The 25,952-nt window shown below is 41.0% G+C and overlaps 2 protein-coding genes across 4 annotated transcripts in view; one reads left to right on the top strand and one right to left on the bottom strand.

Moving 5' to 3' along the window:
- Positions 1–1,391: 1,391 nt before the first annotated feature.
- dkk3a (dickkopf WNT signaling pathway inhibitor 3a) lies at positions 1,392–6,668 on the bottom strand. Its single transcript, XM_071515849.1, has 7 exons — positions 6,471–6,668; positions 6,034–6,159; positions 5,857–5,940; positions 4,143–4,235; positions 2,698–2,842; positions 1,740–1,896; positions 1,392–1,479 (listed from the first exon to the last, which is right to left on the bottom strand). The coding sequence occupies exons 1-7, from the start codon at positions 6,666–6,668 to the stop codon at positions 1,392–1,394; spliced, it is 891 nt and encodes a 296-aa protein (XP_071371950.1).
- A 10,039-nt stretch (positions 6,669–16,707) lies between these two features.
- mical2a (microtubule associated monooxygenase, calponin and LIM domain containing 2a) overlaps positions 16,708–25,952 on the top strand; it is a 40,371-nt gene continuing 31,126 nt past the window's right edge. For all 3 annotated transcript variants that reach the window (XM_071515775.1, XM_071515776.1, XM_071515777.1), the window contains exon 1: positions 16,708–16,822. The gene's annotated coding sequence lies outside the window, so the exon portion shown is untranslated. The remainder of the gene's footprint in view (positions 16,823–25,952) is intronic.

Here is a 25,952-nt window from a genome sequence, read left to right as displayed (position 1 = left end):
AGCAGCAATTTGAAGTAAACAAACAGAATTCTTTCCAGAAAACTGGCTTTGTGTGTGAAGGTGGACAGGTCAGGAAATAATTATTCAGTAGGCATAAGCCAGAGGCTCAACAGTGAGGCTGCAAAACCATGGTACATCCTGTCTAAGCTGTATGCCATGGATTTGTAGCCACATCCACCTCCAGTTTGCTCTGGGAGTAAGGGATTCATGGCCAGGGTGCAAAGGCAGGGTGCAGCAGGCAGCGGGAGCAGCAGAACGGAGCAGCCAGTAGCTCTGGTTGGCAGGAGAGCAGCCAAAGTGGAAGTTTATCTCATGACTAAGACAGGAAGCCTAATTTATCATATGATGGCTTAGCTATGGTAGCAGAAGTGGGCAGTCATATACTGTCCTCAACTTCAGGTATAATTGCTTTAAATAGTTAAGCTTAAAGTCATGAAATGAAAAATGTCTTTTTTTCCCTTTTTAGCTCATTCTATCATACCATACACCTATTTAACAAATCGTGTACCGTACATAAAATTTCCAACCAATAAAACCATCACAGATTTTTGAACAAAAAAATCTAATAAATCTGTGTTTTTCTCCCTAACTGATGTCCCATTGGTTTACACTTTTGAATGATTACTTCTTAATTATGTCCCGCCCCAGCGGGACGTTTCAACAGGAAATACATCACATTAATGAAGCAAGATGGTCTCAAAATGCTGTTTCATTGTGACTTTAACTGTTTGCTGGTGCAATTCATTTTCTGAACTGCTGAGCAGGCTGTTTCAAGACTGAGGGGTCAGCCATCTCTTTGGCCTTGTTGAGATCAGTGGTGAGGTTGGAAATTAGGTGAGATGTTATGGACTAAAGATGTAAGCAGAGATGTAAGTGCAGGTAGGTCTGATGGGTGTTGAGGGGAGTGGGTCTGCGAAGCCAAAACATACTATCACACATGAAGCATCATTTTGTCTGCTTCCTGGTTCCTCCTACTGCACCGTTAATGCCGTGAGACCAGGAACTAGGGGGCTGCATGGTAATGTTGTGTTTTTTGTCAATTTATATCTGACATTTTCAGAAACCTTTACAAGTGAAGGATTGTAATTAAGCCTCAGGTCTCAATTCCAGCAATTGTACTTTAAAGCACATTATACTACTTAGCACTCACATTTCTTCAGGAATTCAGGTTCAGTCATGTCCCATGCTGTAAAGCTCTACTGCTTTGGGTAAAGTTATCAAATTAGAAATGCTACTACTCTTTGCAACAAAGCACTGAATAAGCAATGACCAAAAGAGCAAATCTTAAATGTGAGGCACGGACAGGGGGGTGAACATCTTCAGTGCTGGAGTGAGTGGAGACCCCGCTGTCTTATTGTTTACAAGGCAATCTGAACCAAATCAAGCTCCGTCTAGACTATGTAGTCTATCTCTGAATAAAGAGAATCTGTCAGGTCCTCTTCACTCGAGTCCTGTCCCTTAAGACACAGCGACCCTCGCCTGTCAAAAGGGGAGAGTACAGTTTTTGAGAGCTGAACAGTGTAATATGAATGATAAAAGTTGGTGAGTGACATGCAAGAAAAGCTTCAAAGATCTTACACTTATCTGAGATATCTAGAACCATTTTTCACATATTACCGAATCATTCAGTCAATACCAAATGCAAGATTCAAGGTGTGTGGTGTCATTTAAGGATAAAATACAAGGATCACATTTTTGTTGACAACAATGACACGTGAGGCAGCGGCCGCTGTACTCACCCAAGGGGCTGGCACTGCAGATCCCCAGCACAGGGGCAGTGCTCCCTGGGCCCCTCTCCATCCATGTCCCAGGACAGCAGCTCCATCAGGTGGTTGGAGGCGCCAAGGCAGCGCTCACGCTCAATGGGCTTGGCCGAGCAGACGGGGAAGAGCAGGGCTGAAGCCACAAAGAGCACACACAAACAGAGAGAAATATTAGCTGATCCATGAACGTAAAACATGAATGCATAAATACTTTGAGAGGCAAAGTGAGTGAGGCAAAACATTTAATTTCTTCATCATGACCAAAAGAAAGGACGCAAAGCAAATTCAACATGGTATGACTAACTAGTATATACACTACCTGTCAAAAGTTTGGACACACATTTTTCTTTATTACCTCCGCGAAGGACGTTATGTTTTCGGTGCCGTTTGTTTGTTTGTTTGTCTGTTAGCAGGATTATGGAAAAACTACTGGCCTGATTTTCATGAAACTTTGTGGAAGGATGTAGCATGGGCCAAGGCAGAACCCATTAAATTTTGGAGCGGATCTGGATCCGCCTCATGAACAAGCAATAATAGCACGAACCTTGGCGGAGGTCTGCGCTCTCCGAGTACCCTTCTAGTTTTTACTATTTTGCACATTTTCGAATACTATAGACATCAAAACTATGAAATAACACATATGGAATTATGCAGTGACCAAAAAAATGTTAAACAAATCAATATTATCTTATATTTTAGATTCTTTAAAGTAACTGCCCCTTGCCTTGAAGGAAAGGAAAAGGCTTTGGAAAGAAATTCATACATAGGCTTCAACTTCACTATTTATATTTGTCTAAGAAACTAATTTCAAGCATTTAAGCATAAGCCTTTAGATCAAAATGGCTTTAACATAATACAAAACATAGTACATTCAATCAGGTGTGTCCAAACTTTGGACTGGTAGTGCAATTGTCGTTCTTGGGGGGAGATGTACCTTTATGGAAAGCACAACAGAGATCTGTGCTGCAGTCATTCTGGTATTGGCAAATGCTGCCAGGTTCCCCTTTTGTGGCGTTTTGGCTGCACTGGCCCCACACACACAGTTGTTCACCGCAGCACTCCTCATCCTTGGTACAGGGCTGAAACACACAGAGAAGAGCTTTAATGACATGATCCTAAGCCTCAGAGTCTTGCTGCTGGATTTATAAAATATAAATGAGATAATGAAGACACTGCGATCAACTGATCTCTGTCCAACAGTCCAATAGAAAATCTCCTATTACTGCACAACAGTGGTGGTAAAAGTACTCAAATCCTTTACTTAGGTAAAAGTAGCAATACCTTAATGGAGAAATACTTAATTAAAAGTAAAAGTTCTGCCTTCCACAGTTTACTTAAGTAGAAGTATAGAAGTATTAGCAGTAAAATGTACTTATGTATCAAAAGTAAAAGTACTCAGTCTGGAGAATGGTCTGTTTCAGAGGGTTAAATTATTAATGCATTAACCTGTAAGAAGTATTTTAATGTTGCAGATGGTCCAGGTGGCGCTAGGTCTAACTACTCCATATACTGTTGGGAAGTTTAAACTCTAACAATGCAACATATTTCATGAGCTTATTCTATGGTTTGAATGTCAAACCTTATTCTGCAAAGGAACTAGTAACTACAACTGTCAAATAAATGTAGTGGAGTAAAAAGTACAATATTTCCCTCTAGAAAATAGAATAAAAGTATAAAGTCTCACAAAATGGAAATATTCAAGTAAAATGCCAGTACCTCAAAATTGTACTTAAGTACGGTACTTGAGTAAATGTAGTTAGTTACTTTCCACCTCTGCTGCACAGTCTGTGCAAACCACAAACACAGGGATAAAATTAATGTACTGGTTGACACGATGCAGTGTTTTTCAGTGCAGCTTTGACAGCACACAGACTCGTCCTGTGTGTGTACTTATTATCCCAGATGGGTGGATTGCCAGTATCTTTATCCCATTGCTTTTTACTCTGCCTCACCAAGACCACTTCCTCCAAAGGAGACACTAGAGAGTTAGTAGTAATAACTAACACAGTCTTAAATAAGACCAGCGGGTATGTCTCTACTCTCATTACCATTGTTCTGTCTTTTCTGTTTGCCCTCTGAGAGCAGAGGGAGAGGAAGAGCTTCTATTTAACCTTGACACACGTGGTGTCCTTTGACGTGAAGCTCGCAGGACAGACTGCCCACAAACGATACACTCCAATTACACTTGTGGACGCACTGCAATGCAGTCAGAGTGAAAGACCGGCTGCAAATGAATGACTGAGTAGGTGTGTGTGTGGGCGTGTGTGTTTGAAAGAAAGACCGACCCATTATAGAGAAGAATTTAGAGAAAACTGGTTTAGATATTGACCAAAATAGTGAATAGTGAAGTGAATATACAACTAACATAAATTCACCTACCACATCAATAGCTTTGCAAGGCAGACACTTTGAGTTGTGTGTCTCATAGAGGCAGTACCTCCCCTTCTCACAGTCCTCATCAATGATGCACTCCTAAAGAGGTGGGAAAGGAGGGATTCGATAAACATTCAAGCCACGCTATGTTGAGCAGAGGAAAATGCTTAGGATTGTCATCAAGGGTCGAACAAACCTGTCATTGCAAAAGCATAAATGTAACATGTAGAGTAGGGCTAATATAACACCGAGCCCAAAGATATCCTTTTAAGTAACAGGCTTTGCTGCACATATAGGTGGGCAGGGAATCTATATTTATGAAGAGTCACGCATCTCTCCAGTATTATTTGTGTCTCATGTGAGTGGCCTTGCTGTTAAAACTGGGACAGACTCTTGTCCCAGAGTTAGCTAGCAAACATCAATTTCCCTCTCATCTTCCTAACACATACTGTATCTGATAGCATGCCATACAAAGCTCTCTCTCCTGCCAGTGAAGAGGTTTCACATGAAATATCCCTGAGTTATAAAAGCAATCAAATGAAAAGTACAGCATATTAATTGTATCATCGCTATTAGTCTGGGAGGTTGTTTTAATTAAATGTCACACACTGTCTTGCTTCATCTATTTTTGGAAAGCACTTTGTACTTCTTTGTACAACTCTCTGCTTGTAAAGAACTATATGAATGACGTTATCAAAACATTATTATTTGGCCATTTTACTAGTAGCCTACTGTGTTTTGTATCACATTCATACATTTGGATGATGGATAATAACTTTGCCAAATGCTGTGTTGTCTCAATGCCTAAGGATCTTTTTCCTTCTTTTGGAAACTTTAATGCTAAAAGTAAATTCCAGTTACAAGCAGCAAGAGCACAGAGCAGACATTGGGCTTATTAATCAACAAATTTGTATGTTAAGCATTTTACTACATGCACTGGAAATGTCAGCTGCTACTTAGACAGTGCCCAGCCTTTAAAAACCATCTGGCTCTACATTTCAGCATTGTTCATCTTTCGTTTTATACATAGACAAACACCGCCCCATTAACTGAAGACATGAAATAACACACAGTGTGTAGCCTACACAGACACACAGTCAACTTTTTCTTTTATCGATCGGTTTGACTAATTTCTCAGACATTATGCCAAATCAGCAGCTGTGATACTGCTACCTCACATTATGAATGGACAGCATGCAGCCTTTAAGAGGGTTTTTCAGCCAGCTAGTGCCAAGTACGTTTCACTCTGCTTCTGTACTTAAAGAACTTAAAGGACATGAATAACACCAGAGAATGAAAACTTATGATGCCATTAGCAGGCCAGTAACAATAATCATCAAAAATATGTTGTGATACAAAAAAGCAACAATGTGCACCATAGAAATTAAAAATGTAATGGGGAATAAAATCGTAATAATATATTTTTAAATTGTGTTAGTAATAGGGTGTATGTAAAAGTGACTGTACTCTCAAAAGTGCTGTTCAATCAAAAGAAACAGATTGATCATGATCAACCATCACTGACTGAGACTCTGACTCGAGCTTCAGGAGAGGCTTTTTCAGGTTCACAAATTAAGACAGAACAGTCAAAGATCATGGAAAGAACATGAATTTTGTTTCAGGATGGATTATCATTTTGATGTATGTGTGTAAGGCTGTATGGGCACCAAGTTGTATAACCAGCAGTTAATGCAAGTCTCATAACACAGACTTAACTTACATGGTAAATATTATTTTCCTTGCCACTGGACTGGATGGTTGTAGTCAGGTGGGTTTCCGTTTCCCTAGTTATGTTATTTGTCCCCTGTATGAGAATGAGACAGCAGTTTAGTTTGTATCATGAGGGAAACAGACTCTTTTCTACTTTTGTTTGCCCTTTGTGCAGGTAAAGACCTACCTGTTCTACTGTTTCTGAGCTCTGGACAGACTGATTGCCGATTTCTTTTTCAGAACCACTTTCATTATGATGACTTGAAGGAAGGTTATGGGGATGGAGGCTGAAATTGCCACTCTCATTGTCGCTCTGTAAGGATTGGATAGATCGTTTCAGGTTTCAGGTGCAGAAAATCAATACATGCATTGAGAAGTCACTTATGCGTTTCTCCTGCTACCTGCTCATATTCCAGTTCCCTACCACTGGTGCCTTTAAGCTTATTTGAATTTCTACTTAGTCACTGCAAAACTGATTAAAATGTTTAAAAAGTATTCTCAAAGGATCTTAAAAACACTAGTCATCAGTCATTAACTTCCAATAAAGGTGATGAGCAACTGAGGCACACTGATATACTGCTTTATCATGTGGATGAGATGCTGAGGTGTGTGCTGGCTGCTTACCTGCTGGACCGCGTCCACCGGTTTCTGCTGCGTGTCCTCCATCAGCTGCTCCACCTCCACATACATGTTGTTCAGCGCCGTTTGCCCCTGGGATGAATTATCCTCCAGGATCTGACTGATGCCCGAATCCACTATTTCGGGCAGGATGGCGCTGATGGGTGCTGTGAGACCCAGGACGAGCAGGGCGAACCGCACCATCATGCTGCTGCTGCTGCTGCTGCTGCGGCGCACTGAGCAGGGTGTGGTGATGCTGCTGGAAACATCAGCGTCACACAGCTGAGGCTCGTCTCCGTCACTGCAGGGTCAGCATCTGTAGAAATCTATATTTTCTGTAACAACTCGTAAATAGAAGTGCATATTAATCTCTGTTGTGCTGCTTGGTCAAAAAAGTGATAAAGGACCAGATACCCGTTTCTCATTTCAAAAGTTGCCTGTTATTCGTTAACTTGATACTCTCTGGGAGCAGTGATGCGTTACTCGTGACATTACTTCCCCATTATACCCCCCAGAATTGGCGGTTGCATCCTCTCTTACCGCCTGGTAGGACTTGCCTATACTTCCACAACTCTTGGTCACACAGAACGCGCACAATTCAAATTTTAATGTGTTGTAATACATCGAATATTTGCTTAAGAATAGAAAAAAATAATTGAGAAAATTACAGAATGTATGTCCATTAGCCTCCTTTTTAGATTAGCTACTGTAACATCATTACTGAAACTGAAATATTAATTTGTTACAGTATTCATCTCTGCTATAAGTAATACAGATACTGTAACGTCGCCTACTGAGTAATGCATTACCACTCACACTCCTGAGAACATCAATGCGCAACTGGGCACAAAGTTTCCCATGAGCCATGGATAGTTTAATCTTTTTTTATATATATATATATTTTTTTATTGTTTTTGTCTTTGCCATGCGACAAAGGTCCTATCCCGGTAGCTACATGGTATGCGCCAAAGCCTTAGCCAAATGGGCCACCAGGACGCCCATAGATAGTTTAATTCTACTTTTCAAATAATTGTGCCCAGCTGAAGGGAGCTGGGAAACAAGGGCGCGTAATTCGGACACCATCTAGGCTAAATGTTAGTCTAACTATAGTTAACCTACCTGGTCATTGCATCAATACAAATAAGATTCACTTCTTAAACCAGACTTTCTATTGGAGGTGCATGTCGCTACTCTGACCACTAGATGGGCTACTTGCCTTATACTGGGGGACTGGAGTTAGGCTACCACCAGGGAGTGCTGACTAGGCTCTGCAGTGTGCGTGCGTGCGTGCGTGCGTGCGTGTGTGTTTTGGAGAGAGGGTCTCACACTGTAAAATGTATTGTGTGCTGATGAAATCATTGGTTGGGGTCCGGGGGACTCCCAGTTGTCCCAGCTGTCCTCCCCTGCAGGAGGGACAACTAATTTACACAATGAGAGAATCAGGGTGACTGTATTGTAGGTTTCCCTCTCCATTACAATATAGACACTTGCTTGAAATTCTAAAGTTCTATTTCACGTTTTAAATCAAAAGATTCATGACTGTTGAAGTTGAATGCTACTTTGTTTTTTTTAAAGACCCTTTTTGGATGAGAACTTGCTCCTGCTGAAAGCCCTAACAAAAGTGAATTCCTTGTCAGAATCAGAAATGGTTTAATTCGCCCAGGACAACGGGTGCATTAGGAGTTTGACCTGGCTCCTGGTTTAGTGGTGCTGACACATTTCAAGACAGTTACACAATACAGGATTGACACGTTGTAGGTGCAGGACAAAGCATATCTATTACAGATCACATTTAGTGGAGACAAGACATTCTATATGACAGGAGACTAAACAGAAACACTACAAATACATTTACAGCTGAAGAATTGCTCCATTGCTCAACTTTTAACAAGTCATTTAGTCTCATATTCAGCCTTCAAATCGTATTTTTCTTAAACCAAGAAAACTTTCTGCCAGTGGGGTGAGATAACTCTTGAAACAAGTCAGAATAAGGCAGATCGCTGCATTACTATCACGATCATGTCGCTTGATTCTACAAAATTCTTGAAACAAGTTGATTTGCATTGGAAACTGAAATGTGAAATTATCTAACACCACATATGACAGATGTACAAAATAGCCTGAATAGTCTATTGCTATATACATGTGGCACATTCAAATTTTGGTTCACTTGCTGTTATTGGGTCAAGGCTGTATTGTGACCAGCACTGAAAAATATTTAGACTGACTCTGATCCAGATATTTAAGAAGCTTAGAAAAATGAAGCTAGTATTCTATTGTTTTAGACTAAATGAGCTTGGATCAGACATTACAGAGAAAGACAATTTTTATTTGGTGCCTAAATAGACTTCTACCACTGTCAAGCTGAACAGAATGACTTCCGATCACCATTTTCAAAATAAAACCCATATTGCTGAACATGCTGTGAGTTACAACTTTTTTGAGGACTGCAAAACACCAAGGTGCTACATGTAACATTTCAGTATCAATAACTAATTGCTACATTTCATTTTGGGCTTTTACTCATTTGTAGATTATATTTATGGAGGACCAAAATAGTCACAATTAAATAAATAAATATGTGTCAGTGAAATAAATAATTACATACATAAATACATAAATAAATTCATAATTGATTGATTGTTTTCCTTTAATTGAAAACAATATTAAATAATTTTATTTCATAATTGTTGTTTTCATAATAACATGACTATATTTAGTCCATCACTCCAGAGCCCCGTAGGCTTTGTGGAACTGCTTAATTTAACATTGATTGATTGATTGATTGTTAGGCTGACTCTAGTCAGGATTTTCATAGTAATCCTCGTTTTTTTTCATTGTGACCATGGCATCCCAGTTCTCAAGACTATTCTTGATGAAACTACCTGCTCAAGCCTTCGTTTGACATTTAGTCAACTGAGAGTTGCCTGTCTGTTTTACCTTGCATCTCAAACCAATGAATGGACATCACGATCAAAACAAAACATTTAATTCATGCATTGACTTACCTGCTATAGGTAAAATACTGATCTCCTGTTAAGTGAATGTCCACTGGCTGCAGCAAGGATCCTGTCCATGTGTGTGACCTCTAGCCTACTGCCTGGTGTACAAGTCAATCATGGGACATTTGGCATCTGTCAAATTCAGCTGAAACCATCTAAGTTTAGGCTAGTTGCTGTGGGTTGTTGAGTCTCGAAACATTTTGAAGTAGTTTGCCACCTTTTGCCACCTTTTACCACCTTTCACCTTTTAACCACTAGACCACAACAACTATAACAACTTAAATCTGGAGTCAATCGGATTTAAGTTTTGGTCGGTCGGTCGGTCGCATGCAACACATGAAATGAGTCATATTTTGGGCTCAAACATATGGGAGAGTCGTACACTTTTATTTTAACACAATACGTTCTTCAAACACAAAATGTTTTATGGTTTAGTACAATAGCCTCTTACTGTAATGTCTGACAAGGTTGGAGAACACTTTGGGAGGGACCGTGCCTCCATGCAGAACATTTCAAGATCCTTGATATTCTTAGGTTTGTGCTTGTGGACTGCCCTCTTCAATTCAGCCCGCAGATTTTCACTAGGTTTCTGGAGACAAGATGGCCATTGCAAAACATCAATTTTATGTTCCCGTGACCATTTCTGTGATGATTTTGATGTATGTTTGGGGTCGTTGTCTGATTGAAAGGTCCTTCCACGGCCAAGTCTCAACCTCCTGGCAGAGGCAACCAGGTTTTGGGCTAAAATATCCTGAGACTTAGTGGAATTCATTATACCATCGATCTTAACAAGATCTGGACCACTAGCAGTAAAACAGCCCCAAAGCATCAAAGATCCTCCACCATATTTCACCTTGAGCATCCTGTGCTTTTCCTTGTATGCAGTCGTCTTTTGTCGCCAAACATGCCAATGGTGTGCATGGCCAAAAAGTTCCATTCTGGTCTCATCTGACCACAACACACAATTTCAATTGTAGTTCCAGTGATGCTTGGCAAAGTTCAGGCGCTTCAGTTTATGGGTTGCACTCAGTAAAGGCTTCTTTCCTGCAACCCTTCCAAAGAGCTTGCTGACATGGAGGAGGCGTCTGTTGATTTTGACACTTGATAACCTCAGCATTCCACTCAACTGTGCAGTTGTGAAACTGTGATCCTTGGGTTCCTCTTTGCCTCCCTCACCATCTTCCTCCCTGTTCATGGGGACCTCTTCCTGGTGAATTTGCAACTGTTCCAGATTTCTAAAACTTTTTGATTATTGCCCTGACTGTGCTTAGTGGTATTTTACTATCAGTCTCCTCTGAGTTGAAAGCTCTTTGATTTTCCACAAAGTGATGGATGACAAATGGATTTTACATGTGCAACCTCATATTTTGACCCCAGTGAAACAGTAAATGATGAAAGCAGTACAGTTTCTGGATTCTGAGATCAATAAAAAAAATACATTTTATTCATTTTATACAATACATTTTGCTTATTTTCATGAAGGGTGACAATAATTCTAGAGTTGACTGTATAGATATGTATCATGCAATTCCTGTATGATAATTTCAGAATTTTATAATGCATCAATTCACAGTAAATGACTTGACTGACACAGACTGATTGCAATGCAACACTGAATTTATTTTTTGCAGTGGGATTTCAGTCCCTCTCTGTTTCCTCAGCTGTTTTCCTCAGTGTTTGGAACAGCCGACGGAAGAAGCGTTTCTTCTTCTTGGTCTTTTTGATCTCTGAAAAATAAAAGAGGACAATCAATGCCTCAGTTCATCTTCATGGAAGTAGACATGAGCTACAGTGTGAGCGGACCTGATGAAGAACTCCTACCTGATGTGGTGTCAGAGTATTGTTGCACCTCCTCCTTCTCGTCAGTGCCAACCAGGCTGCCGGTCAAGCCTTCCTGGACTGGAGTAATGGCAGGTGCTTCAGTAGGGATGGTCAGAGGAACCAGAGGAGCTTCAGTATAGAGGCTCAGAGGAACCACAGGAGCTTCAGTAGGGAGGCTCAGAGGAACCACAGGAGATTCAGGAGGGAGGCTCACAGGAACCAGAGGAGCTTCAGTAGGGAGGCTCAGAGGAACCAGAGGAGCTTCAATGGGGAGGCACAGAGGAACCAGAGGAGCTTCAGTAGCGAGGGTCAGAGGAACCACAGGAGCTTCAGTAGCGAGCGTCAGAGGAACCAGAGGAGCTTTAGTAGGGAGGCGCAGAGCAACCACAGGAGATTCAGTTGGGAGGCTCAGAGGAACCAGAGGAGCTTCAGTAAGGAGGCTCACAGGAACCAGAGGAGCTTCAATAGGGAGGGTCAGAGGAACCACAGGGGATTCAGTAGGGAGGCTCACAGGAACCACAGGAGCTTCAGTATGGAGGCTCAGAGGAACCACAGGGGTTTCAGTAGGGAGGCTCAGAGGAACCACAGGAGCTTCAGTAGGGAGGCTCAGAGGAACCAGAGGAGATTCAGTTGGGAGGCTCAGAGGACCCAGAGGAGATTCAGTTGGGAGGCTCAGAAGAACCAGAGTAGCTTCAGTAGGGAGGCTCACAGGAACCAGAGCGTCAGTAGGGAGGCACAGAGGACCCACAGCAGCTTCAGTTGGGAGGCTCAGAGGAACCAGAGGAGCTTCAGTAGGGAGGCTCAGAAGAACCAGAGGAGCTTCAGTAGGGAGGCTCAGAGAAACCACAGGAGCTTCAATAGAGAGGCTCAGAGGAACCCGAGGAGCTTCAGTAGTGAGGCTCAGAGGAACCACAGGGGCTTCAGTAGGGAGGCTCAGAGGAACCACAGGGGCTTCAGTAGCGAGGATCAGAGGAACCACAGGGGCTTCAGTAGGGAGGCTCAGAGGAATCACGGGAGCTTCGGTAGCGAGGCTCAGAGGAACCACAAGAGCTTCAGTAGGGAGGCGCAGAAGAACCACAGGAGCTTCAGTTGGGAGGCTCAGAGGAACCACAAGAGCTTCAGTAGGGAGGCTCAGAGGAACCAGAGGAGCTTCAGTAGGGAGGCTCAGAGGAACCAGAGGAGCTTCAGCAGGGAGGGTCACAGGAACCACATGAGCATCAGTAGGGAGAGGAACCAGAGCAGCTGAACCAACAGCAGAGTCCATTGCTGGGCTTGGTGTTGTGTCCTCTTTCAGGCCGGGCTCTTCGCTCAAATCTCCATCAAGGGGGGTGGAGTTCACGGCTCCATCCACTACAGCTGGCTGGGTGGAATCATCTAGTTCCACCTAAAGAGGGAGAGAACTGGTTTGAATTTTAGAAAATATTTTGTTTTTTTCTTTTCTACTATACAATATCTTATCCAGCTACTTGATCATACATCTGTGCAGGTCTTCTTACCTATTTGGAACCAGGCTAGGGCTGGATGCTTCTTAATCACAGTATATCTAATCCACACTCATCTGAGCCACACATACTTAAAGCCACACATACTTAAAGGACTAAAAGTGAGATTTAGATTATATTATTATTATTATTATATACTTGTGCATATATTTTATGATAATATGTGCATTTTACAGTGTATTTCATTTTGGCAAATGACTGCATTTCCTATGCTAAGTTTGAAAGGAGGATTTTATTTGCAACATGAATATTCATGTAAAGAATACATAATAGGGATTTCTGTGCACTCCTACCACTGACAATTGGTTTTCAAAGTATGCTGTCTAATGTCACTTGAATGACACTTCAATGATAGATATTCTACACCTGTACGGCAGGTGGCACACTCCTACAAATTTTAAGTGTAACTATCTGCCACTTGAGTACGAGTTGAGTATGAAACTTGGAATTTCATGAACATTTGCATTTTAACACTCAATGATTTCCTTTTAAGTAAAACCATTTTCCTGCTTTTATTTCAGCCCAACTTTAAGAGCCACAACAAGAAATGGCTGCCCACCAATAGCTGTGGGTTTTTACATGAATTGCCTTGTCACAAAGACAGCAAACCATAAGTACGCTGAATCTATCTGCAGAGCTGTAAGCAACAGAGACAGCACTGCACTAACATTGTTAAGTGGAGCCAAAAAACAATCTATGCACTGTACTGTAAGGTGCTTTGGACAGAAGCATCCACTAAAAGACACATATTATATTAACAAATATTGTGCAAGCCAAGCCCATTTCCACTCACATTGTTGATCCAGGAGATGTAGGCACTGACGCGGGTGAAGGTGGAGGGCTTCTTGAGGTAGTTGCAACCCATGCTGGAGCCGAAGCTCCCCACACCATGGACGTCTCAGGAGCCGTCAGGGTTCTGGCAGTTCAGGGGGCCACCAGAGTCTCCCTGAGGGGCAACAGAGCCAGACGTGATGTTCAGGCAAAGGGTGGCAAAAACGTTTAGTAATTGTACATATATAATAATCATTATGGCACTGTGTAAAACTATTCTAAACTGTAAGGCTGGTATATTTTCACAGGAACTCCATTTCTATATTACATGAGACTGTAGAATAAAATTTAGGGTTTGTGGGAAATGAATGTGACTCACGTTGCAGCTGGCCAGCTGTCCATCTCCTCCAGCACAGATCAAGTTCTTGGTGACCAGGCTGCCCGACCAGTCAGGCTCGGTGCAGTTGGAGTGGCTGACCACAGGCAGGAGGGCCTGCTGTAGGATGTCAACGATGGGACCTCCAGCTGTGGAAAAGAACAGGGCATTCAAATTTAGCGCTGTAGTCAACACCACCTTAATCGTCAAGTCAATTCCAAGACCAGGTCCACTTGAGTTCAAGTCAAGACCAGGTCCAAAGGGCGTTGAGGCCAAGTCAAAGCTAAGACCAAAATAGGTCATGTCTTTCCAAATGTAAAAATAAAGCTTAAGGAGTGTTTTAAGGATCAACAGAGATGATAGCTCTGGACTATACCCTTCAACATCCAACTAATTCATGTATTTTTTAACATCATTTGGCCCATGGGGCAAGACCAGCCTCAGAGCCAGGAAAAATAATCGATTGCAAAGGATTACCCAATCAGCAAATAGATCCCGCCCCATTCACTTTGACTGACAGACGGCTGAGACATTATGAAAAGTGACATTATGAAATGAAAAGAGTCATTATGAAATAAAAATATTTTTATTTAAAAATAAAAAGGGAAATAAAAGAACCACTTTGAAAAATGTAATTCTGAATAATATTATGTAATTGAAAATAAAAGCCATTTGAAAAATAAAAATAAGTTTTATGAAATATAAATACAACTAAATATAGTCATGTTATTATGAAAACAATTATTATGAAATATTATTATTGTTTTTGAAATTAAAGAATAAAATCAATCAATTATGAATTTCATAGGTGTCATTTACACTGGGGACACTGGGGACATGTCCCCACCACTTTTAGAAATGGCCGATTTTGTCCCCATCACTTTTTAAAAGCATAATTTGTTAAAAAATGTTCTGAAAAATAGCTTGCACCAAGAAATGTTAACTAACAAATGAGAACGCTTTGAGAAAGGTTTATTTGCACAATAAGAAAACATACAATGCAATGTAAATATAGAAGAAACAAATGCGCATTGTCCAAAAAAAGTAACATAAGCTAAAAAAACAAACAAAAAAAAAATCGCATATGTTGGAGACCGTTTAAAAAATGTTTTTTCATCTGAGCACTTATGTCCCCACCACTTTTCAACACAAAGTGATGCCCTTGATGAATTTATTATTATTATATGATATTATATATTTCTGTATTTATTTATGTAATTATTTATTTTACTGACACATATTTATTTAGACCACTTTTAATTTGGCTTTAGTTGAAAGACTTAAACCTGCAATAAGCGATTTCTGACCCTGTAACCAATCCTGAAACTAACGTGTACTATGTGGAGATTTCCATGAGACGTAATGATGTAAACAAACAGCCACACACACGGACCAGCTGTGTTGCTGTTTTCACTTCTTTCCTAAAGCTTGTTGTCAAAGTCGCCCCGAGTAGTGGCGAATCGATGAAGCGAGCGAGTAAACGTTTTCAACTAGTAAACTTGCTACCTTCCTCTTCACTTGTCCTTGTGTAACCTTCAGCGGGAGAAAAATCTGGCAAAGAGAGACTGGTAGATATTTCTCTGTAGGTACGTTTATTTTAGCCATTAGCCTTTATGCACGGTTTGTCCTTAAGGGCTTCCGTCGCCCAGTAGTTTTGCTGTGTGTGTTTACAAAATGTGTTACGGTTTCTGTCACCCTCTAGTGGTCAGAAAAAATCACTTATTGCTTTAAACTGAAAGTAATATTTCAGCATCTTTATTTTATTTGTTTATTTTATTAGTTCTGGAAGAAGTGATTATGGTATTAGGTTTCAGTTTGTTCATCACTCCAGTTTTTATTTTAGTTTACTTTTAGTCAACAATAAAATCTGATTTGAGATAAGATGAAACTTGATCATTTTGCCGCAACAAAAGTAAAGTGATAGGATGCAGAATGGAAAAAGAAAATGAATATAAGCGCAAAAACAGAATATAAAAGAAGCAATAAAAATTTGAACAATTCAAACAATAAAAGCGCTAAAATCATCTACTTGTGAAAAGTAGGGTACTGAAATGGCCATCTGCTATTGGCTGATCTTTGGTGCCAGGTGATGTCACCACCTGTTGTACTCTATAGAAGGTGACATCACCTGGTACCAAAGACCAGCCAATAGCAGATGGCCAGTGCAGTACCCTACTTTTCACCGTTAGATTTCAGGCTTCACCACAGATTTGGGTTTGGGGTTCAGTTAGCCTACTCTTTAAAGGGAAAATCCACCCTATAACACTTAAAACACTGTTAAAAAAAACAAACAAAACCCCCCCAAAACAACGTAGCCTACTTTGAATTTCTGTACTTTCCATTTAGTAGTTTGTTGTATTTTTCCTCTTGTTGGATAACTGGCCAATCGTAGACGAGATGAGGTCACTTCCAGATATTTCCACGATCATAGATGCATCCCAGTGTTCACAAACCGTTGGCTAGCTAACTAAACTAGGAATTGCCCATGAAACCACCTTTGATTACCCATTTTCTAAGGGTTGTCAAAAGGCATTCTGGGAATGTAGGAAATCACTAACTGCGGCAGAAGTAAACGAGGCAAGTTGAGGGAAAGTGTCACAACACTTAACAAAACAACAGCTGGAAATGCATCACAGATTGATGAGATGCATGAGAGAGTCTGAACCTCTGGATGAGACAGCAGCCGCGATGTGGGATGTGTCGGACTTTGAGCACCGCCCTCAGATAGTAGAGGCAGGCAGGTCCGGTACACAGAAACTACTGCTGCCTGTCAGACTGAGTGAGAGCTGAGGACTGAACTGAGAGACTGACACACTTCACCGCGCGGAGCCCAGCGCCTTCTCTCATTGGAAGAACTGCCGATTTTTGTTTTTGCGGGAATATGAAGTAAGTTGTTTACTCATTTTACTCGTCTGTCCAAATCGCTGCAAGTCAGTGGTCTGAAATTGAGACACCTGGCAGGAGTCTCAGCTGTTTGATCTATTTCTGTTACGAAAAAACAAAATAGTAGCATATTCTTACAATCAATTTTACATGGATGCTATAGAAATATCACAGCAAACCTATAAGTCAAAGTAGGGATATTATAATGATAACATAAGAGATGACAAAATGGGCTATCATCAAGTAGCCTACGGTAAGGTCACTAAATTTAGAAACAGTTATCTACCTATAGGAATATTAGGCTACAGGAATAAACTATTTGTATTTACGGCTGCCGGTTAGGTTATGTAGCGTTTTTCTGGTGAGTTTGGTGTCTTATCAAAACATGGGAAATCTTACGTTTCATGGTGAGTGAACGCTGTCCCAGGAGTAAAACATCTGGGCTGTTTCCCTGCTCATAGATAAGAGATCTGAGCAGCTCTCTCTACTTGCGCAACCCGCATTTTTGTTATGCCGATGTACAGTATGTTTCTGCGCCGTAAATCAGTTTTGAGTGCCTATGGTTGGAGTGTGTGTTAATTTACATTGACACCCGCTCAGTCTATTTCACGAGTCAAATGCGTTTAAAACAGGAATGGCAGCTTCTTTGTCTCTGTAACATTAAAATGAAAGAAAGAAGAATAGAAGAATTTATCACCAAATGTTAGAGACAGGTAAAACGACTCTCAGGCTTTTTTATTTAAATCCGACGATTATAGTATGACTGACCAGAAACGATCCTGTCAGTAGGCCTATCCAAGTTAATGAACTCTAGTCAGTGTTTCAGTTGTTTTCCTTGTTTCTCACACACACCCCCCACCTGGCCAGCAGCTTCCAGAGAAACACAGCTGTAAATGTAAGGAAACAGGTGTGGTGTTGACACTACTGTCAGCTCACTGAAAGAGCAAGGAGAGAGGGATTATGGATGAAGATCAGTGAGTGACAAAAATAAGACTCTTTTAAATGTTTCCATTGTGACTGAGTAGGTAGAAGGTTAATTGTCAGTGCGTGCTGTAGACGGCCTGCTACTGTACAAACAGAGATGAACTTGTGATAAACTTTAGACTTTTGTGTGTGTGTGTGTGTGTGTGTGTGTGTGTGTGTGTGTGTGTGTGTGTGTGTGTATTTGTATTGTACAGTATTGACAGTATTGTACCATACTGTCATAAGGACATGGCAGTGTCAGGATTGGATCAGAAAATTTTGGTTGACTGACAAAAAAGCTAAGGAAGAAAATCCTCTTCTATGATTAATATTTCCGCTTGTGTAAGCTATTCAACAGGATTAATCTGCTTCATGCTCTTCCATATTTCATAACGCTGCACGAGCCTAGTCTGGTCACAGTCTGGTGTGATTCATGATTCATGTCTTAGGAGATGATGCATGATTTGTTCAGGAACATTTAGAGAAGCTGTAGCAGGAGTCACACAAACAGTTCCAGTTTTTCCTCCCCGCTCTTGAGTGAGCAATCATTTCCTGTGTACTTTATGACTGCTGAAGATACTGCATGCCCTTCTCCGCTCAACTGTAAGATTCAAAGTCCTACTTTATTACAACGTGATTCACTGCCTTGCCAGTGAATGTGTTAACATCTAAACAGTCTCTCCCTAAACATTCAACTGTAACCACATTCTTCTCGTCTTTCTGGAATTTCCCGTATAGTGAGCCTTTTTTTTTGGTCATTCATGTGCTGCATAAGAAAAGACACAGTAAACAATATTGCTCAACAACATAAGTTTATTCTCTGTTGGCACATGCTTTGCTAAACAGAGTTTCTTGTGCTTTTGCCAAATAGCTGTAAGGCTTATGCTCACAACATGCACTGACAGATTAAGCCTTAAGGTTTACCTGTGATTCATGCTTTTCTCCTTTCAACATATATAATTTTGCCTTAGAACAGAGGGGATATTCAAAAATAATTGGACTTAGTTTATTTCTTCAAACCACATTCATTTAGAGACCACAAGGCTGTATATATGTAGAAATGTAATCATTATGGCCGGTCCCTAGAAGCAGGTGTAAAGATCAAACACAGACCAATTCATTAAGCTTTGAGTGGACATTTGCATGCAAGCTCACAAAGATTTTTCAACCTGTGGTGGTTGACTGTTGCCAAAAAGTAAAAAAAAAAAAAAAAGAACTCTTAATATGAAAATCTTAAAATCTCAGCACATTACAGAGATGCTTCTGTAGCTAATGCTCAAGAAGTAACTTCCACAACTGCAAATGTCCCTGCCAGCCTCTTATTTTTAGGTTGTAATTAGTGGCTTTATGGGACTTTAGCTTAAAAACAGTGTGTGCAGATAAAAACGGCCTTACAGAAAGCGGCGCAGGTCCCTCTAATTATGCAGCCAGACGCAGACCTACATCATGATGATCATCACAAGGAATCTTGAAATAATGCTGTATTACCAGGTCTGTCACATAACTTGAAAAGCACCAAATAGGCTGAGATGAACAAAGCATTTCAGACTCTCAGTCTTGTAAGTCATGACTCTGACAGAACAGTCTGTCACAGCTTACAGCCTTTACACTGTTGAGTTTTGTAGACTACTCACATGTAAGTTCCCAGCGCTGACATGACTGTATAAATCTTTAAGTTGCTGTAACCGTTGAATCATTAGTTTGTTGTTACAGCATTGGTATAGTTGTAATAAATACTAATAAATGTGAGGCATTTTGTCATACTTGTCCTAAGTTTTAACAAATAATTCAAGAAATTCAGAAATATATAATTAGATAGATCAAACAAACAAACAAATGAAAGAATGAATGAATGAATGAATGAATCAATCAATCAATCAATCAATCAATCAATCAATCAATCAATCAGTGAAGAACAATTTCAAATATATTTGCTCTATAACTCAGTAAGGGGCAACAGTGAAATTTGCTGGCTAACTATAACATTTCTTAGCTATTAGCTAACTAGCATTTAGTTGTTAGGAGTTATAGTCAAATTTTTATATCTCACAAAGTATTTCACACAAAATATATCACTGTGATATCACATATATTCTCTGAGGGAAAACAAATCAGTATTTGTAGACAAAACTTGTATCACCCTTGTACTGGTATCACATGAACAGTAGGCTGTAGTTGCAGTGTGTTGATATTTTCTTCTTTCTCAACCTTTTTTTTCCTTTTCATATCAAGGATTCGGTATACATTAGGGCCACGGACCCCCATTTGATCAGATTTTGTCTCTCGGACCCAAATCTGAGACTATTGTTATTGTTAGATATGATTTTGTCCAGAATCCCATGACTATCTGTATTGTAGAGAGATAACAGTGAAAGTATGATCAAAACAGTAATTCCTCTATAGTCTCTAACTGTGTTAACTTCTTGTAAATGAAATAATGGTGAAGTTTAACAATTCATCCATTTGCTGGGAACCCCCTGGAACCTTCTCAAGGACCCTGGTGGTCCCCGGACCCCACGTTGAGAACCACTGTGGTAGCTTACAGTTGAGTGTTTACAATGTTACTATGGCAACATACTGGACATACATTTGCCATTTGTCTGGGTCTTTTTGACCCACTTTATGCATTCTAGGGTTAAGGAAATGTGACTCCAAGAACTCCTGTGTTTTACATTATTCAAAGCCAAGTAACACCTCTCCACCATGCAGACACCTGAGGTTATCAGGCTGTGGACAAAAACAATGGAAAATGTGGTGCACACAGCCTGATTAAATGATTGTGAGGAGAGGCTTGTCCTCACTATTTCCAGGATGGTGCTGTAAACTTTCTCCTTCCTCTCTCCAATATGTTTCCTTCCTAGTTCCACACTGTAAAAACGGACACATGCTTCCAGGCATCAGCCACACAAAAGAGATGGGAACTCAGATGGGTGGGGTGTGTTATTCCCTTCAGCTAGTCTGTGCACTACCAAATAGGTTTTTGCTAATTTTCAATGAGATGTCTGTGGATATAAAGTGGAAAAGGCTGGCTTTCACACTGCATCATGCATAGATTATTGGAATCAGCTTGGAAACCTGGAAACTGTAATTGAGCCTTACTGGCCATTTTATGTCACTGACAATTTGTCATATTAGGTTGCCCTGAAAGGAACTATAGATATTTTTACCCTAATTGTGCCACACAGTTGCACTAATGATTTTGTTTTTATAGCTAGTCTCACTCTTTGCTTCCCCACTGTCGGAATAAAGACTAAAAATACAAAAAAATAATACGGTCAGTGGACTGTCCTATTTAAAAAAGAAACAAACACAAAACTTCAATCCATTCTCAATAGCCTTTCAGTGCCACAGTTACAGAAGACTCTTCCTGTGAAGTTGCCATGTTCTGGCCAGTCCGGATCAAGTACCTTGGCAAGGATCAAATTCAATCCCCGCAGGTCAGATCAAAACGGGAAGAGATATTTTTATGCTTTGCAAAGGGCCATGTCCATTCTCTTATTGCCTATTGCCACATTGGAGCATACTTTGGGACATGGCACTTATCTCAAGGCAACACCACAGCAAAAAGATGGAGTTACAGAAGGAGGTACCAAGCAGCATGTTAGCGGCACTAAATCCACCCCAGGACAACATTAACAAGCTCCCTCTGGCAGAGAGAGGGGGAAATTGAAAGGAGTTGCAAACATATCTTACGCTTTAAAATCGCAAAGCTGGAATTTTACAGGGGCTTCTGTCCCCCCAGCTTTGATCTGGACAGGAAAGCAGACACACACTCCACAGGAAGAGTTTGCATGAGAGGCGTCTCAGGGAGCTTGTTGCACTTCGCTGAGGCACAGAGCGTTATGAAATGTAATTTGAGACATGATACGTCTTTCTCAGTACATAATCAGGATTCAGTTTAACTACCTGGCGAGAATAATGCACTCCTGGCTGTTAACAAAGAGAACAGTATGGTGTATCAGTAAATGGACAATGCCCAGACAGTTATCATTTTCAACCATTAGTTTTATGAGTAAAGCGATGGTCTGTGTTGGCACCAGGCACCTGTCCTGTTTAATGGAGATGGATCAGTCATAGGGTTGAACTCTGGACATCTCTGTCTTGATTAGAACTAGTCTTGTTTACAGGTTTTCATTACAGCCCTGTTGACTTCTTCACAGGGTCATGTGCTGTTTTCCTCACGAACATGACACTTGTCTATTCTGAGCATGGCTTTACTGAAAGTTGGCTTATGGGCCACTATTCCCGCCCTGCAGTGATACACACTGTCACCCAAACCATCACTGTGCCATTCAGAGATATGGATCATTCAGGGCCTCATTGGACAAGTCAGGTCAAGTCAAGTTTACTTGTACAGCCTTTAATCACAGTTACAGTCTCACAGGGCTTCACATCTGCCACATTATGAAACAATCAATGAAAACCGACCCTACACCCTCAATGTCAGTCAGTCAGTCTAGAGGCAGTTTTTGTCTTTGCCTCTCACATTTTCCCTGTTTTCCACCACTTTAGAGGATCCATGTTCATTAATTTCTAATGGTCTAATGGCTCTATTTAAAAATGCATGGGTGCACTACTGTGAAAGTTACACACATTTCCTTTAGCAAGTTTTTTCCCCTTTATTTTAGATCACCGGACAGAGCATTTATACGCCATCGTGATAACGAATCCAGTCAACTATTTGCTCATTTATTGTAACAAATGAGGCAGAGAATGTGTGGCTGGATAGGGTCAAAATAATTGGTCAAGTGGATTATTCTTGTCAGACTTCAAATAGCTGGGCAGGCGTAATGCTTTGAGCTCAGAGTGACTGAAGTGTGTCCAGACAAATGGCTCTCCACACAGGACATGTGTTTAACACACTGCCTGGGCCAGATGGGCCTGCAGACAGCAGCCTGCACTCTTCAGAAGCCTGCTTCTGTTTGTGTAAATTAACAATTTTCTCCTCTGAAGATGATTGACAGTTATTGCGGCCAGCCAGTTGTTTGTACCTTGCTCCTGACAGTTCCTCTTTTGTTTTGGCACCGGTGGTTGAACGTGCCGCCAGATTTCAGAGAGTTGAGATAATACTGTGGAGTTTTGGGGCCTGGGGAGGGGCAGAGCCGCTGGGTTGAAGTCCACATGACTGCACTGTTTTCTGAGGCATGCTGCCTGCTTATCAGGGGCAGAGAGGGTTCCTTCCTGGTTTTCTTCAGTCCAGTTTGTAATTACTGTTGCTGGCCGGCTGCACTACAGTATGAGCATTTCCCAGCACTCCCAATGTTTTCCTTGTGTTGTCAGCTTCCCATTGTATTCTGACAGCCTGAGGCTATGTGCTCTGCAGCAACAAAAGGAGACATCACGTCACTGGTTTGACACCCATTGGTTCAGTTTCTTTGGTTTTTTTGGCTGTATAGTAGTGGTGAGGATCAGAGTCATACTTTATATAGCCTACAAACTATCTATTTACAAATGGTGCTCTGGTGATCACATGGTCCTGTGTATTAACTGGTTGGAGGTCGTTACACTAAATGTATTAACAAAACTTGACTTTGGTATTATTTCAAAATTATTAATTGCGTGCATGTGCATGTGTTTTGATTTTATTCCCCAGCAGGCCAGGTGTAACAGGTACATATTTCACATTCCTGACATTCCTCCTCCATCATACTGGAAACCAAGCATACTGAGTATACTGTGCCCTGTATGTGCACTGCATCATGGGATGGATCTGCTGTACTACACAGACAAAGTACAGACACTATTCTCTTGAGGCAGCATGTCTACGGCAAACTAATTACACAAATAATAGTAAAATAATATGTAAAGGACAAGGGTCACTACTGCGGAGTAACAGTAACTATTTGCTTGCATTCTTCAACATTAATAACAAACCACAGATATCATTATGTAAACTCCCAGTGTGTACAAAGACATTAATCATTGCCTTTGACTTTCTCAAATAGCCTCAGTCAGTTTCACTCAGTCAGATCATTTTCTAAACAGACAGGAGTCTTAAAACCTACACACTATTAAACTCTCCGATCCTTTTAAACATTATATGGCTCGCATGATCTGTGATGTATGGTGTGTATGTGTGTGTGCATGTGTATTCTTTCCGCTCCGTCTGTCATTGCATGTATTTTTACAGCCGTTCTGTGGGTTGGTTTTGTCTGCCCACAACTGACTTTCCATTCTGTCAGACTAAGATGGTGAAGTCATAGGACTCTGTCTGGGACAATATAGTTTGAGCGTTCAGCACTGAGTTGGCTATAAAGACAGTAAGTGGTACCTTTTCATTAATCCTCACAGACTCATACAACAGATGGTTCCAATGGTTGTGTCTTTTTACCACTTACTTGAATGGAAATGTGAAATCAGAACTGCAGTCAACATGTCTTTATTTAAACTTTCCACCAAAGCACAAATTATATTTATACTTTGGTGAAAGTTTTGATATTAGGAATATGTCCATAATATTTTGTACATTCATTTTTTCAAACACATTTACTCTTGCCAGAATGTAATATTTATTGAAGACACAACATCCAGTATAGCACAATAAAACCACATGGTAGAATACACACAATTTTCCCATCGCGGCCTCCTGCCATGCATGAATAATTAAAGCACCTGCATCATATATCTTGCCTGTCTCAGCTCACCACTCACCACTCATTCACAATCAGACCATAAAAGAACTACAAAAAAAACCTATGGAGCGGCCCCCATGGCATGAGCATGCCGCCGACTGGCTGGTTGGTGGAGCCACTGAGGGGGCTGGATGGGTGTAGCCGGTGGCCCCGTGCTGATGGAGCAGTTCAGAGCTTTTCTAGCCACGTGGCAAAGGAATGTGGGCTCATTGAGTGTGGGGCTGACTGTCTACTGTGAAAGGCATCCGGGGTTCATCTACACCACCGGGACAAGAGCTGCTCGGAGGCTACGAGGGCATATGGAGCTGTCTGGGGGTCAGCAGGGTGCGTAACTTTTCTCGGGGGACAGATGATTGATGTCCCTCTCTCTGTCCTTAGTATGGGTTGGGTGGTGTTGCTTTCTCTGGCAGAATCTTTCTCTGTAATGTAGAAATCAGATGAAGAAAATCGAGAAATTACACAATCTGTTATGCTCCCATATTTTAACAAAGTTGTGACATCATGAACAACTTTTTTAAAATATGGGAGGATAATAGTTTTTTCATCTGATGCCTTCTTCCTTAAGTTTTTGGGTGCGTGTCTCCAGCTCCTGCGTTCTGTAATGTAGCGTAACAACAGCATCAAAACAGGATGCAAACATACAGCCAAACAGGATCTTGTGCAGTAGAATAATGTTAATTTTAGCATAGTGACAGATTCTTTTGCTGCTGGGACAACATTCAACATCTCCCACACTGTACCACCAAAAACACAAAACCAAGACTGAATGGTCATTGAAGACAGTGACAAAATTTTGTGGTTTTGGTGTAAATGTGCAATTCTGGAGGAAACACTTTCTGAATGAATAGTATTTATTGTGTACATTTGCTTCACATAGTCTTGGCATTTCAGTTTGATGAGCCGGTAGAGTTATCTGTCAGCTGGACGCCCTGGGGTGTGAGAGCTAGTGGGACACTGTGGGGGACAGTGGACGTCTCACGCAGCTAGCCTGACCTCTCCTCTGGCCCAGCCCATCCCGCTCTGTGGGACATTAGAATATCAAAGGCAGGCTGCTTCCAAAACTCACAGAAGCAGTGGTCTCCACCCAAAAGAGCACACTCATACTTAATTAAGACATTTTCCACATTTTGCTTTGATGTTCTGCTCTGGCACAGATTTGCTGGCTTGATTTTCAAAATGTTTGATGGTTGATTTGAGTAAAGAGAAAATTACATTGTATTCAATTCTGTCAGTTCCCTTTTGATATAGGAATGTGCTTTAGTAACAGTGTCATTCTCATGCACGCACATATGTAAGCATATTGTATATGCACACATTTTAGAGAAGGGTGGAGCACTAAGCAGGCAAGCCCAATCAATCAGTGGTAATCCGTAGGTTGCCTTCCAACTTGTTTCAAAGAGTTACCTTTTTTCTGCTGGAAAAAAATCCCCTTTGTCTGGTTTTCAGCTGAGAGAGAAAACGCCACATGATAAATACTTTTTCTGTCTACTTATCCATGGTCAGTGCTGCACTCCAGGAAAGGAAGGTGCTTAACAGAA

Source organism: Centroberyx affinis, unplaced genomic scaffold, assembly GCF_046629955.1.
Source record: "Centroberyx affinis isolate AG114_WGS23_722 - 3 ecotype Tasmania unplaced genomic scaffold, CSIRO-AGI_Caff_v1 ptg000369l_1, whole genome shotgun sequence".
NCBI lineage: Eukaryota > Metazoa > Chordata > Actinopteri > Beryciformes > Berycidae > Centroberyx > Centroberyx affinis.
The sequence above is the reverse complement of the archived record's forward strand: the minus strand, read 5'-3'. Positions and strand labels throughout refer to the sequence as shown.